The 12773-nt window shown below is 59.5% G+C and overlaps 1 protein-coding gene across 4 annotated transcripts in view; it reads right to left on the bottom strand.

Moving 5' to 3' along the window:
- PRR5 (proline rich 5) overlaps positions 1-12773 on the bottom strand; it is a 53280-nt gene that overhangs the window by 28316 nt on the left and 12191 nt on the right. For all 4 annotated transcript variants that reach the window (XM_040637691.1, XM_040637688.1, XM_040637687.1 and 1 more), the window contains exon 2: positions 1177-1296. In XM_040637691.1, coding sequence (XP_040493625.1) covers positions 1177-1286 — 110 coding nt within the window. In that variant the 5' untranslated portion in view covers positions 1287-1296. The remainder of the gene's footprint in view (positions 1-1176; positions 1297-12773) is intronic.

Genomic DNA, 12773 nt, shown 5'->3' with positions numbered 1-12773 from the left:
CCGCATCTCTCTCCTGAACTCTGAGACAGGAGAAATCAACTGGACATTGTGCAGTCAGTGGGTCACAGAGATTCCCCAGAGAGTCCCCTTCCCTCACCGTCTCCACATCAGCCTTGTAAGGAGGATGCACATGCCCACTGACAGAAAGGGAAACTGAGGCAAACCCAGCCCCAAGCAGTCTGCAACTTGGTAGGGAACAGAAGGTAAGCACATGGATGATGGGGTCCTGCCTAGGGCGCAGACAAGGGTCTCAGGCTGGTGGCCCGGTGCCCACTACGGTGCTCATGAAACTCTCCATGAACAGAATCAGTGTGTGGCCACACTGACAACCGGGTTCCTGGGGGCCAGGACCGCAGCCAGGGGAGCATCTGGCAACACTTCACTGCCAGGTGTGTGGGGTGTAGGGGGGACGGCATCCACAGCCCCTCTGAACAGCCTCTCACTCCTTTCCCCTCCCCTCCTTTTGCCTTTTGGTGGAAATGTCTACTTTGAAAAGGAATCAGGAGCAGACACGCTGGGGAATCCCACTAAATAAACCATCTCTTTTCCGGATCCCAGCCTTGCTCTTCAAACAAAGCTTGGGGGTGGGGGGACTTCCCACGCCCCTGCTAGTCTGGGAAAGGCCCCCAGGGGGGAGGGTCGTCTCAGGAATGCCAGGCAGCTGCTGCACCCCTGCTGACAGCTGGGAGGACAAGGGGCCGCTCAGGGGAAACTACCCGCCCACCCCCTCCGACCAAAGGGACCTTTACTCTGAGACAGGAAGCGCAGCGGCCACCCACCGACTGCGCCCTTGAGGCTCTTTGCTCATCTGCGAAATGGGAAAAATACTTCCTGCTCTCTTTACCTCCCAGATTGCCATGAGTACCGGGGCGCAGACGTGGTAAGACCCCAGGGTGGGAGGCAAGCACGCGGGCTCCAGGCCCACCCCGTCGCCCACCAGCTGGGCGCTCTGGGTCGAGCCCTGAGTTCGCGGTCTCGTCCCTCCCTTCTAGAAACACATTGCACTAAACTTCCCTCTCCGCCCGCACAACTCCGGCGGAGCAAGTTCTTTGCGAGCTATGAAGTGCCGCGGCGCTCAGGGCTCCGTTCCTCGCCTGCGGGCCCGATGGAAGGCTCCCTCTCCCCCGGCTCTGGGGCCCCGGACCCGGCGGGCGGGCCCGGAGGGCGCGGCCTTACCTGTTCCAGGTGGCGTTGGCGCAGGCCCGGCGCTGCTGCGTGCCCCGCTCGTCCGCGCCGGCGGCAGCCGGCTCTCTCTTGCCCAGGTCACTGAGGCTGGGCGAACTCATGAACTTCAACCTGCGGAGAGTCCTCATGGTGACCCCGGCGGCCCGCTCCGCGCCCACGCGCGCCCGGCGCCGCGCCCTGCGCCACGCCGCACCGCGCCGCGGGCCCGGCCGGCACAGCGCCCTCTACGAGGAAACTTGGGCGAGAGCAGGAAGCTGAGCGGCCCTCCGGGGTCCCGCCCCGGTCCCGCGTCTCCGCCCCGGGCCCCGCGCCGGCTGGCCCGCCGGGTTAATCATTGCTCCGAGCGGCCGCAGCGTGGAGCGCCAGGAGCGCGGCCGGCGGCGCGGACCCGGCGCAAACGGAGGCGGGGGCGGGGCCGTGCTGGAGGGGGCAGGTCCAGGGCCGGGGGGGCGGAAACAGGGGCGGCCCCGGGGGCGGGTCCATGCTGGGCTGAGGCGGGACCTCAAGCAAGGGGGCGTGTCCAGGGGGCGTGGCCCGGAGGGCGTGGCCATGAGCGGGGGCAGGGTCGGCGCCTCCTTGGCCGCGGCCCCCTCGGTGTGCCCTTCTGGGTCGCGCTTGGACCCCTCAGCTCTTCTAAGGGCCTCCTATGCCCACAGGAAACACGCATGGGACGCAGAACCCAACCCCAAGCGTTCGCCCTGAGCCAGCCACTGCGGCCACACTTACAGCGCTTGGTGACTTCTTTCCCTGCCCAGACCCTCTTTGCCAATCTTCACCCAAAGTTACCCCCTCCTTGCCATCCCCACAAAGGCTGTGCCCACACAGATCCCTCAAGACCTTGCCACGTGGACACAGACTCCTCCCAGGTTCTCTTGAAGACCTGATGGAGACCTCCGGCCCCCTTGGGGCACTGGGCTGGGACCCCACCCCACCTAAGCCCAGCCTGGGCATGACTAATCACCCTCCTCTGGCATGGCAGGCTTGCCGGACTGGGGGCTGGGGGGATCACGAGTGGCCTCACCACCGCAGAAACCAGCAGCCGCCTCCAGGTATCAGGGATGGTAAAAACAAATGGGTCCCCTAAGACCTGGGGGCTGCGGAGAGTGAGCCCAGTGAAGGGAGGGCACACACAGCCACGGGGCTCTCCAGGCTTTACACAGCACTTTTAGATGCGTGGTCTTAGGCCAACCTCCCTCTATGAGGTAGGAATTCTTTCTTTAATTTTTTATATTTTCGGTATAGTTGATACAGAGGTAGGAATGCTTCTTCCCATTTCCCAGTTGAGGAGACGAGGCCCAGAAAGCGAAATAACCTGCCCAACGCCGTACAATCAGCAAATGGCAAAGCTGGGCCAAGCCAGGCGTCCCAAGCACACGGCACAGACACGCAGAACAGCCTCCCCCAGCCCTGTCCCCCCTCCCTCCGAATCAGACAGGGCACCACAGCCCTCCGTCTTCCCATAGACACTTCCCTTGTAAATCTGCGGGGAGAAACGAGGGGCTGATCCTACACTCTCAGCAGGTGATGGATGCTCAGAGGCCCTCCCCCCCATGTTGTACAGAACAGGGAACTGAGGCCCAGAGGCCACTGGGTCCCTTATGGCAGGGTGTGTGCCTCTCCCGCTTCCTCTCAATGGCAGACCCAAAGCACCCGCCCCCTGAGAAAGGGGTTCCTTCCGTGCCATGGGTGGGGGCTAGCTAATTCAGTCCGACAGAGTGTGGAAACAGGAATTGGCCTGAAGGAGGCAGTGGCGAGGCCTGGCTCGGCCCCCAAAGCGGGGCTCATTCTGCCTAATACCCCAGGCGGGATGGTTTGCCAAGGTCGAACCAAGCAGTGGATGACCTCACAGGGACACATGGCCTGGTTAAAGTCAATTGGCACTTCCTGAGCACGTGCTATGTGCCAGACATGAACCTCACCCTGGGGAGGCAGAGTCACGACCGGCAGACTCCCTGGCCCTGAGCTCCAAATCGATGGAGTGGAGACCAGAGACCATGGACTCCCCCAGAGCCCACATCCCCAAGGCGGAGACCTGCACGACCTGGTGTGAGCCGACAGGCCAGGAAGGATCGAGCTGCCCCTTCCACGCCTCTGGTGGTTTCTCACCCCTTTAGAAACACCTGTGGAGCCTGTATGCTCCCTCCACCTCCAGCGCCACCTGCCCAGGATGGGAACCAGACACCTGTCTCAGTGCCAGACATGTCCCCCTCCTCCGGCTGCCTTTACCCTGCGTCAGGCTCCAGGGCTGCCCTCTGGTCATCTGGTGACTTTTCCATCCTGGTGCCACGAGCCGGAAGGGCAGGGACTATTCAATGGGTTCCGTACTATATTCCCAAGCCCAGCTCGCAATAGGCATGCAGTACAGATTGAGGCGAATGGATGGATAAACATCTGTCCACAGGAGTGCAGGGACAACGTTCGGCCATAGGAGTGCAAATGCTTTGTGGAAGGTGCCCCACTGGACTGACGGAGATAGAGCCACGTAGCTACCAGAGGTGTAAATGGGACGGAGCAGAGCCGTCGGGTTGGACCCTGGGTGGCATGCGATGCATGGTGGTTTCCCAAGCCGGGGGAGAGGGCTGGCTTTGTTTGCTCGGCACACTCAGGTGGCTGGCGCTTAGCGCGGGCTCTGCTGCTGGCGGGCAGGCTGGCAGGGGTGGCCAGCTCAATGTGGGAGGGAGGCCAACCCCTCTGGCTGAGAAATTAAAGCGAAAACGGGTGGCACGTGGGTGAGGGCAGTTTAGTGGAGTAGGCGGGAGGAAGCGAGAAGAGGAAGCACTGGGAGGGAGGGGGTTTTGGTGGAAAGGGGGCTCTGGGAGCGGTGCTGGACAGCAGGGTTCTGGGAGAAGTGGCCAGCAGGAAATTCCGGAGGTAGGGATGGTGGAGGGACTTCAGGGCCATATGCAGGCTGTGTTAAGGAGCTGGCTGTAACCGTCCCCTAGTCCTGGCTCAGGACCTCCGTAAAATCTGTCTACGTCCAAGAGCCCAGAGGCAGGGTATAGTGGGGACTCTAGATGAAGGTGCTGCTGCCCTGTGTTTGGGCAGGTGACAGGCAGCAAGGGGTATAGGGATATGGGGGTGGGGCTTGACAGCCCAGGGGAGCAGGAACGCCCAGGGCTGGAATCTGACGCAGAGGCCAGAAGGAGACCAGGCCATCCTGATCCCCCAGAGCAGGCGACAACGGGGCGGCCACAAACCAAGTCAAGCCCCTAAATGTGTTCTGCACAGCCTGCAGCGTGGGGAAAAAAACAAAAAACAAAAACTGTAAGCAGCCAAGGTTTTACAATGGAGAGATTGACATAGAAACCCTGATTTCTGGCTTCCCGGGAAGCATCAGATGACCGGGCCTCCTGGGCCTGCGGCCCCACGTGACAGCCCTCGCTGAGCTGCTGCCCCCACAGGCAGACAGAGGGGCTCTGGGCGCCCACCAGGCCCTCCACTCACTTATGGGGCCTTCCAGGCCTGATAAGGGGTTGGGGATTGAGCGACTGCATTGCAAAGGCAGCCCTGGGCAGGGCCCTTCCGCGCCGACTCGGGAAGAAAATGCCCTCTGTCAAAGGGATCAGGAGACTGGGGTCCCAGTCCCCGAAACTGCTCTGGATCTGTGCCAGGCCAGAAGGCCCCAACCACGTCCTTTCCTCCCCCAGGACCGAGGCTTTAGTCCACCCTCCCACCCACCAGTGGGGTGTCCGGAGTTGGTATAGGGCCCTGGTCACCAAGAGGGACTCCAGGACTTGTCCTTCTGAAGGGAGAGAGAGTCCTTGATTGAGTAGCCAGAACTGGGGTCCACCAGCCCTGCCACCAAGTCAGGTGATTCCTAGGGTCTCAGTTTGCCCATCTGTAACATGGACGGGATTGAGGGTTAGGAGCCCTGCCTGCCACCGCTCCCCTGCCCCAAGCCTCCACGGGTGAGTTTGAAGGACAGGGGAAATAAGAACCATAAAGCCCTTTAGAGGCCATGTGCTCCCCTCAGATGTAGCCAGAGATGGCAATCCAGGTGTCTTGATGCCTGTGGTATGAGTATGCCGAGGGGCTGGCCCAGAGGTTTCGTCTTCACGGGGAAAGCACCAGGACCAGCAATGACCTGCAGAACGGGCCTGGCCCCTGTCCATGGGCTCCTGGCACTGAGACTTTGCATCAGAAAGCGCCCTGGGGTTTGTTCAAAATGCCCGTCCCAGTGCCTGCTGGGAACCTCAGTCAGGACCTGTGGGGGCAGGGCCTGGGGATTACTAACGAGCATCTGAGGGGACTCTCATGGTCCCCTGGGGTCTGCAAACCCCTGAGCCTGGCTCAGCACCTCACTTCCCAGGTGCGCAGCCTGATGCCTGGGACGGACAGCTCTGCAACCCAGGCCTCCAGACTTCGAGTTCACCAGGGAGAGTTCTGGAGCTCCGGGACACCAGCCAGTGTCTGTATACCATCCAAAGCAGGGAGCCAGCCCACCCCGAAGCGGCCGGGTCCAAAGGGGGCTCAGGGAGCGGCAGGGAAGCAGGGCACGGGGGCGGCTGCTGTAGCTGTCCTGTGTGCTCCAGGCTCATCTAGGTTGGGGGTGGGGGGGCGGCGAGGCACATGCCCGAAGTCACAGTCAGCAAGTGGCAGAGCGGAAGCTGGAGCCAGGCCAGCTTGGGGGATAAGGGGTGGACAGACGCCAGCTCTGTCACTGTCACTAGCGCTGTCCTCAGCCGGCCCGTGCCTTGCCCACTTCCAGGCACTGCCCGCTCTGAGGGGGCACTTCTGCCCCCTGGTGGCGAAGCCTGGTGCTTCCCCCAAAGCGGGCTGGGAAAGCGCCTCCCGCACCCTGGGGTCTTGGACACCCAGGGTGGGGCTTAGCAGTGTGGCGGGCACAGGGAGCCACCGCCATGGGAGGGGTGCCCGGCTTATTCCTCCCTCCTCCAGGATGGACAGGGAGGGCCACAAGCCTGCCCCACGAGGGGGTGAGGTTGTGGGCCAATGGCCTGTAACGGCTGCTGGTTAGGGGGGCACAGCAGAGATTCCCGAGTCGGAGCTGTGATGCTGGGAGAGTCCAGCATCCCCCATGATTCGGTTGGTCATCTCTGAAGGCTTTGCAATGAGCTGTTCTCAGTGACCGTCCCGAGGCTGGACAGCTGCTCACCATCCCAGGCTGGACGGGCATCGGAAGGGACGCCTGTCATCTTCCACGAATGCGGGACCTCACAGAGACTCCCGCTTGCCAAGCCTGGGGCCGGTGGGTCCCGCTCTCGAGCTGCTCTGGAGGAAATGTCCCTCCGGTGGCCTCAGAGCCAGGCTCAACTAGCATTACTCCCATTTCACAGATGCAGAAACTGAGGCTGAGTGGGGTTAAGTTGCTTGCTCAAGGGTTGTCAGCTACGAAGTACTGGAGATGGGACAGTGGACTGCTGGTGAGGCAAAGTCTGCCTCCCTAGTGCTTTAACAAACACTGCAGACGGATTTACTGAACACCACTACAGGCCAGGCCCTGTTCTAGGTGTTGTGGATACAGTGGGGGACAAGAAGGACAGGGTCTCTGCCATCATGGAGTGAGCTCCCGTCCCGTCCAACACCTCCTAACATCTTCATGGGCCCCTCCAGTCTTCTCTCTACCAGCTGAGCCCTCAGCCCCATCGCACTGCCACCAGGACCCCATCCTGAGCTCTTCCCCAAGCTGGTGGTCTCCAGCCTCTGTTCTCAGAACACTCCTCCTCCACTTGCTCTGGATTCAGTTCTAGGGGCGGGTGAGGAGGTTCTGAGCAGCACAGGTCCCTTGTCTCCGACACGATAACCCCACACCTGCAGTCACATGACCCTCTTTCCAAACCGCACTTGCCCATCTGTAAATGAGGTCTTGAACAACCAGCCTCCCAGGCCCTTCTCGGGCAGGTGTTGGATAACCCCGAGTCCGGTCTATAAACAGGTGCCCGCAAGCACAGCGAGGGTAAAGGCAGAGCGGGAGTGGGGCACAGCAGAGGCTGCAGGCTTCACGGCCCCCCAAAACCGGGGCTGCTCCCCACCGGGCCACCTCCCCCGCCCGCCTCTTAACCTCCTGGCGCCTTGTCTCCTCTGTTGAATGGGACGGGGAGACAGAACCACGGGCCTGCCAATAGGAGTGGGAGGGCCCCATGAGTGGCGGCTGCAGACCATGCTTGGGGAGTACTCACTCGGGTCCAGTCTGTTACCGCACCCACCCTGACTTTCCAGAGCAATTCCATACGGAGGAAGTTGCCCGCATCATCCTCGTTTATAGGGAAGCCAGCTGGGGATCCCAAAGGTTAAATGACTGGTCTAAGGTCACACAGCCAGGGCAGGATTCAAACCCAGGCTGCCCAGGCTCCATGATGGTGCGTTTGATGACCTCCTTTGCTAATGAATGAGGTGGCGTGTGTCGGCTGGGCGCCCAGCACAGAGCAGGCCCGAAATGAACAGCAGCCACCGCTGTTTCTCGTACGTCATCAACATCATGTCTAGAGGCAAGGTCGGCAGCAGGCAGGGTGGGGAGAGCTGGGGGCCACCGCTATGCAGGTGCCTGTCCCTCCCAACCTCCCCCAGGAGAACGACCCCGCCTGCCCCATCCAGCCCGGCAAACTTGATGTGGATATAGACACAGCAATCTACCTGCCGGACTGAGTCCGGGGGGTATCCAGGCTGCTCTCCTGTTGTGGGTAGAGTTGTGTCCCCCAAAAAGCCATGTTGAAGTGCTAACTCCTGGTCTCTGTGCACGTGACCTCGTTTGGACATAGGGTCTCTGCAGATGTGACCAGGTTGAGATGAGGTCATACTGGAGGAGGGCAGACCCTATATGCCATGACTGATGTCCTTATAAGAAAACCCTGTGAAGACACGGAGATAGAGACACGGGCAGGACAGCCGTGTGAAGACAGGCGGATGTCTGTGAGGTGGCCAGAAGCCAAGGAGAGCCACGAAATGGCTGGCAGCCGCCAGAAGCTGGAAGGGACAAGGAAGGAGTCTTAGCCCTGCCGACACCTTGATTTCAGACTTCGGGCCTCCAGCACTGCGAGAGAATGAATTTCTGTTGCAAGCCCTCCAGGCTGTGGTCCTTTGTTAAGGCAGACATAAGACATGACCACATCACCTCCCCGCCCCCACAGGTTCTGCACGCACCCAGGCCCTGGCTTTGACCTCTGCATCCGGGAACCCGACGTCCAAACATGGACAGGTCGGGCCCCAGCGCCAGCCAACCGGAGACACCTTCGTTCCCTTACCCCTGCTTTCTCCAGTAGGAATGCACAAACCCCAGGAGATGGGGGGGGGGCGGCGGTGGACAGCTTTATTTCTCCCTCAGGCGCCTCTTTGGCCGGCAGCCTTTTCTTAGAAGAATCCTTGGAAAGAATAACCACTTGGGATATCAGAACTCACACTGATAACACAAAGACCTAGGAAGGGGAGCCCGAGAGGAGAGGACGGGAAGGCTTGGTGTAGGACTGGGGGCCTGAGGAAGTGCTCTGTCACTCATTGCTCCTTCGTGACCCCTCATTAATGGCCCCTCCAGGCAGGTCCCAGGGGGCATTCTGATCCAGCAGGGTATGCAGAAAGCGCTGGCATCCCAGCTTGGCCTGCGTTCTTGGCTTCATAAATAAAGCCCGAAGAGCCCAGGAAGGAGGTGGCGCTGGGTTGTCCGGACTCTGCCAAGTGCAGGGCTCTGCTCCCGGGGGAGGGGGTGTCCAGCCAGCGGGGGGAATCCCTGTTCCATGAGCCATCCCCCCCACCTCCACTCCTGCAAGACTGTGGTTCAAAGTCCATGAGGGACAAATTTAATGAAGGGGAAAGTAGTGCTGAGATTCACTGGAAGGGTTGGGGGGTGGGTTCCATCTCCCTATAGGGGTGGGAGGTGCCCCTTCCTGAGTGCCTTGCCCACATAACCCCACCATACCCCTGCCCTCTGGGGAGCCTCATTCCCCACTACAGGTGGACCCTGAGGTCCCAGATCCTGATGTCACCCACGGGGTCACAGGCCGGTGAAGGGCAGGGCCAGGGTGGACACTGGGGTGCCCCCTCCAGTCCCTCGCTTCCAGCATGGCGGACTGTGGATGGAATTCATCTGCCTGGAGGCCAGGCCCTTCCCCACCTGAAGTCTGGGCAGGTACTGCTCCCCTGCCCTCCTCCCAGCCCCTGCTGGGCCCACAAACACAGGTCCCAGGCCTGTGCTTGCAGCACGCCCACCCCTCTGGGCCCTCAAGCCCCTGCAGGCTCAGGACTCCTCCCTGTCCCAGACGCAGCCTCTGGGGGACCCACCTTGCCACCAGCCCGCTCACCTGCTACCCAGATGTGATGGGCCCCTGACTCGGAGGAAGCCCTCTGCCTGCAAGATTTCCACGTTTCCGAGCTTGGTGTCCCAGGCCCTCCACAATCTGGGCACAAGTTTCCATTCCTTCCATTCCTTCCATTACTGCCCAGGCCCCTCTCTGCCACCAACCTCCAAGCAGAAGACAGAGTGACTGCTTGTTCTCCAGACTTTCTGCCTGCTTCCCACCCGTGGGCCTTTCTCCAGGCGCTGCCCTCCATGCGGGACGGCCGTCCTCCCTCTCCTCGAACTAATGTCTTCTCCAGGGCTATTGATGATAATAATACTAAGGGGGCCGAGTGTCCGGATTCAGGGCATAAGCTGCGGCTTCACCGGTGAACAGCAGTCCAACTCGGGCTGACGACTTCTGTTTAACGGTGCCTCAGTTTCCCTAGCTGTAAAAGGAGAACCATAATAACACCCTCCTCCCTGGGTGACTCCCAAGGCTGACAGTGTGTCCACAGATACAGAACGGGCCAGGCGCACAGTGGGCGCTCCTCCGTATGAGCCGTTATCACCAGCTGCCCCCACCCTGGAGACGCAGGCCCTTCTCCTCGGGACCTAACTCAGCCAATAACCCCCAGGCCGTCCTCCCTCTGACCGGCACTGCCTCCTCTATCAGACTGGGCGCTTGCGGAGGCTGTGGCTGCGGCGCGCAGAGGTGCGAGGTAAGTGCCCAGTAGACACAGACAAAGACCCTCCTTCTGGACCAGACTTTGCTCAGGCTGCTCCCAGCCGCGGTCGCTGGACCGACCTTGGGCTTCCCATCCGTCAGTGCAGGATCCAGTTTGAGCAGGAATCCTGATGGGTCAGCTTAGCCCAACCCCCCACCCTCCGTATCTTATCACCCTGGCCCGCCTTCAGCAAGAATTCCCTTGAATCGGTCACAAGAGTGCCCCTTACCCCACAGGTTTCCTCCCCACCCAGTGACCCCGGCCCTGCTCCCTGGTTGTAAACCTCCATTTCTGCTTGCTGGAGGGGGAGCTGAGGCTAATTTCTCTCCCCTGCTGCAGATCCCTGTCCGCACCTAGAAAAGGCACAAGCCCTGAAAACTCAAGTTTTTGCAGAGTCTGGCCACAAAATCTGGATCCGCCCTGATGTGAAGCTAGTCAGAATCCTTATCTACCCCACTCAGTGTAGATCTGGTATAGACAGGGTCCCCAGGATGCCGCCCTGATGTCTGCAGCTGGCTGTCCACAGGTTGAATCATCGTTCAGAAATCCAGCGGGAGTTCCCAAGTCACATCTGGCCCTGAGGGTCTCAGATAAGCGATGGAGGATTTGCACCGGGGGGAAGCTGAGTCACAGAGCTGGCCTGTGACTGAGCTGGACTCCATCCGACTCCCAGGATGGCCTGAAATTTCGTAGGAGCCTTGGGGACAGGTACTTTGCAGAATCTGGAAAGTCCTCTGTAAGAAGCAGTCACCGCTGGGGGCACGAGGAGTCTTTTGCATTGACCACTCGGAGGTCAAGAGGCTGGGCGATTTAAAGAACGCCACAACCTGAAAGCTCTCTCCCTGCACTTATCTCCCAGAAAGGCTGGATAAAAAACGACCCATGTAAATGCACAACATTTGTACGCGCTTGTAAGAAAGTGAAGGAAATCACCAGGGGCCAAAATGATAAACTAATATTATCATTCGGATTGTCTTATTCCTACACTTAGCTCGTATTTAATATCGATTGTACTGAAGGCCCGAAGAGTGCTTGAAAGACGCAATCATTCCACGCGGAGGGACATTCTCTGTGCCTTAGGGCATAAAGCCCTCTAGCACTTCCAGCGGCCTCAGCCATTGCTGTGCCCATCCCACAGATGAGGAAACTGAGCACACCCGTGCTGGTCGAGCTGGGATCCAAGCCCAGGCAGTCTGGCTCCCAGGGCTGTATTCTTCAGTCTTACCCTCCACTCACTGTGCTGTCATCAGCATAACAGTAAAATCCCAGGAAAAGGCTATGAACTAAAAGCTGGGGTGTTGAGACGAAGGGTAAAACCAGCAGTCAGGAGGGAGGACGCTGAGCAAACACGTTGGTGGGAGAGGCAACTGAGCTCCTCACACAAAGCCAGGGCTCTCGAGGGGCTGTGCCTCTAATCAATGGGTAACTGAGAAAGAGATCTGCCCCCTGGCAAAGACAGATGACTAAGAAAACTGGTGTGTATCTACCTGAGCTCAAGAGAGTTGAAAACGCAGGCACGTCTCCTGGAACCTGTGAGGACGCGGCTTGACCGGGCTGCTGATAGCCTGGGGCTGCCGGCCCGAGCCATCCTAAAGGTGTCTTGGAGGGGCGGGCTCCCAAGCCAGGCCAGGGGGCCACAGATAACCCCTGGCTGGAAACAAACTCATGATCCCAAGGACACAGCGCCCAAGGAAACAGGCCACCAGGAGGGAAGGAGGCACACACTATAGCTATCAGGACAAAACTCCCAAGAACTTGGGCCAAGAAACTACTGGAGAGACTGTTAAGTGAATTTGCTTAACACAGTCAAAGGCATACAAGAAAACAAGAGCAGAGCACAGTATTATAAAAGCCAGCTGTTTACTGGGAAGCCAGCGTCCTGGGCGTGGGCCTGGGGCTCGGTGGTCCCAGCTTACTGGCTAGGTGGGCACAAGGGGACAGATTTGGAGGAGGGAAAATGTTATTTTGTACTTAAATACACGTGGCTCTGTTACAGATGAAGATGAAATCCTTGTGGATTTTGACAATGACCCAGGACACTTCAGTCATCTCGAGGTTACGGGACCTCACTGGGTCTCTCTTGCAGGCCCCCTGAGGACGCCCCTCTCCCTCTCCCCTGCAGTTAGGGGAGCCTGGGGACCTCGTTCCAGACACCAGGTCCTTGGATCTAGCCAGACCGCAAGAACACCGAGAATGCTGCTCAGCATATCGCACAGGGACCTCTTCGTGCGGGCCCCTAGGAGGGCCATCCCTCGGGTGTCCTTAGCAGGAAAACCTGTGCTTTCATCTTAAGGGCCTTCACACCTAGCTAGTGACCCTCTTTTTCTCTTTGCTCTTGTTGCTAGGAAGCTCAGAGTCAAAAATCAGTCCATATCTCACAGGTATACTGGACCTCCGGGCATGCTTTCTTTACGTATTTTTCAATCCAGGTGAATCTTGATAATCTTACAGCAACGCCACCCCCACGGGTATGACTTAATGAAGATTTTTCTAATAGCCAAGCACAGGCCCGAGGAGGTCCACACACAATCACACCATCGCAATCCCCTCTGATGCAGGAATCACGAGTCCTGCTGCGTAGACAGGCTGGTGAAGCTGTGGCAGGCGAAGCGACGTTCCCGCGGGCACACAGGGTG

Source organism: Ursus maritimus, unplaced genomic scaffold, assembly GCF_017311325.1.
Source record: "Ursus maritimus isolate PB19 unplaced genomic scaffold, ASM1731132v1 scaffold_21, whole genome shotgun sequence".
In the NCBI taxonomy this organism is placed as follows: Eukaryota; Metazoa; Chordata; class Mammalia; order Carnivora; family Ursidae; genus Ursus; species Ursus maritimus.
Note: the sequence above shows the minus strand (reverse complement) of the source record. Positions and strands in the feature narration are given on the sequence as shown.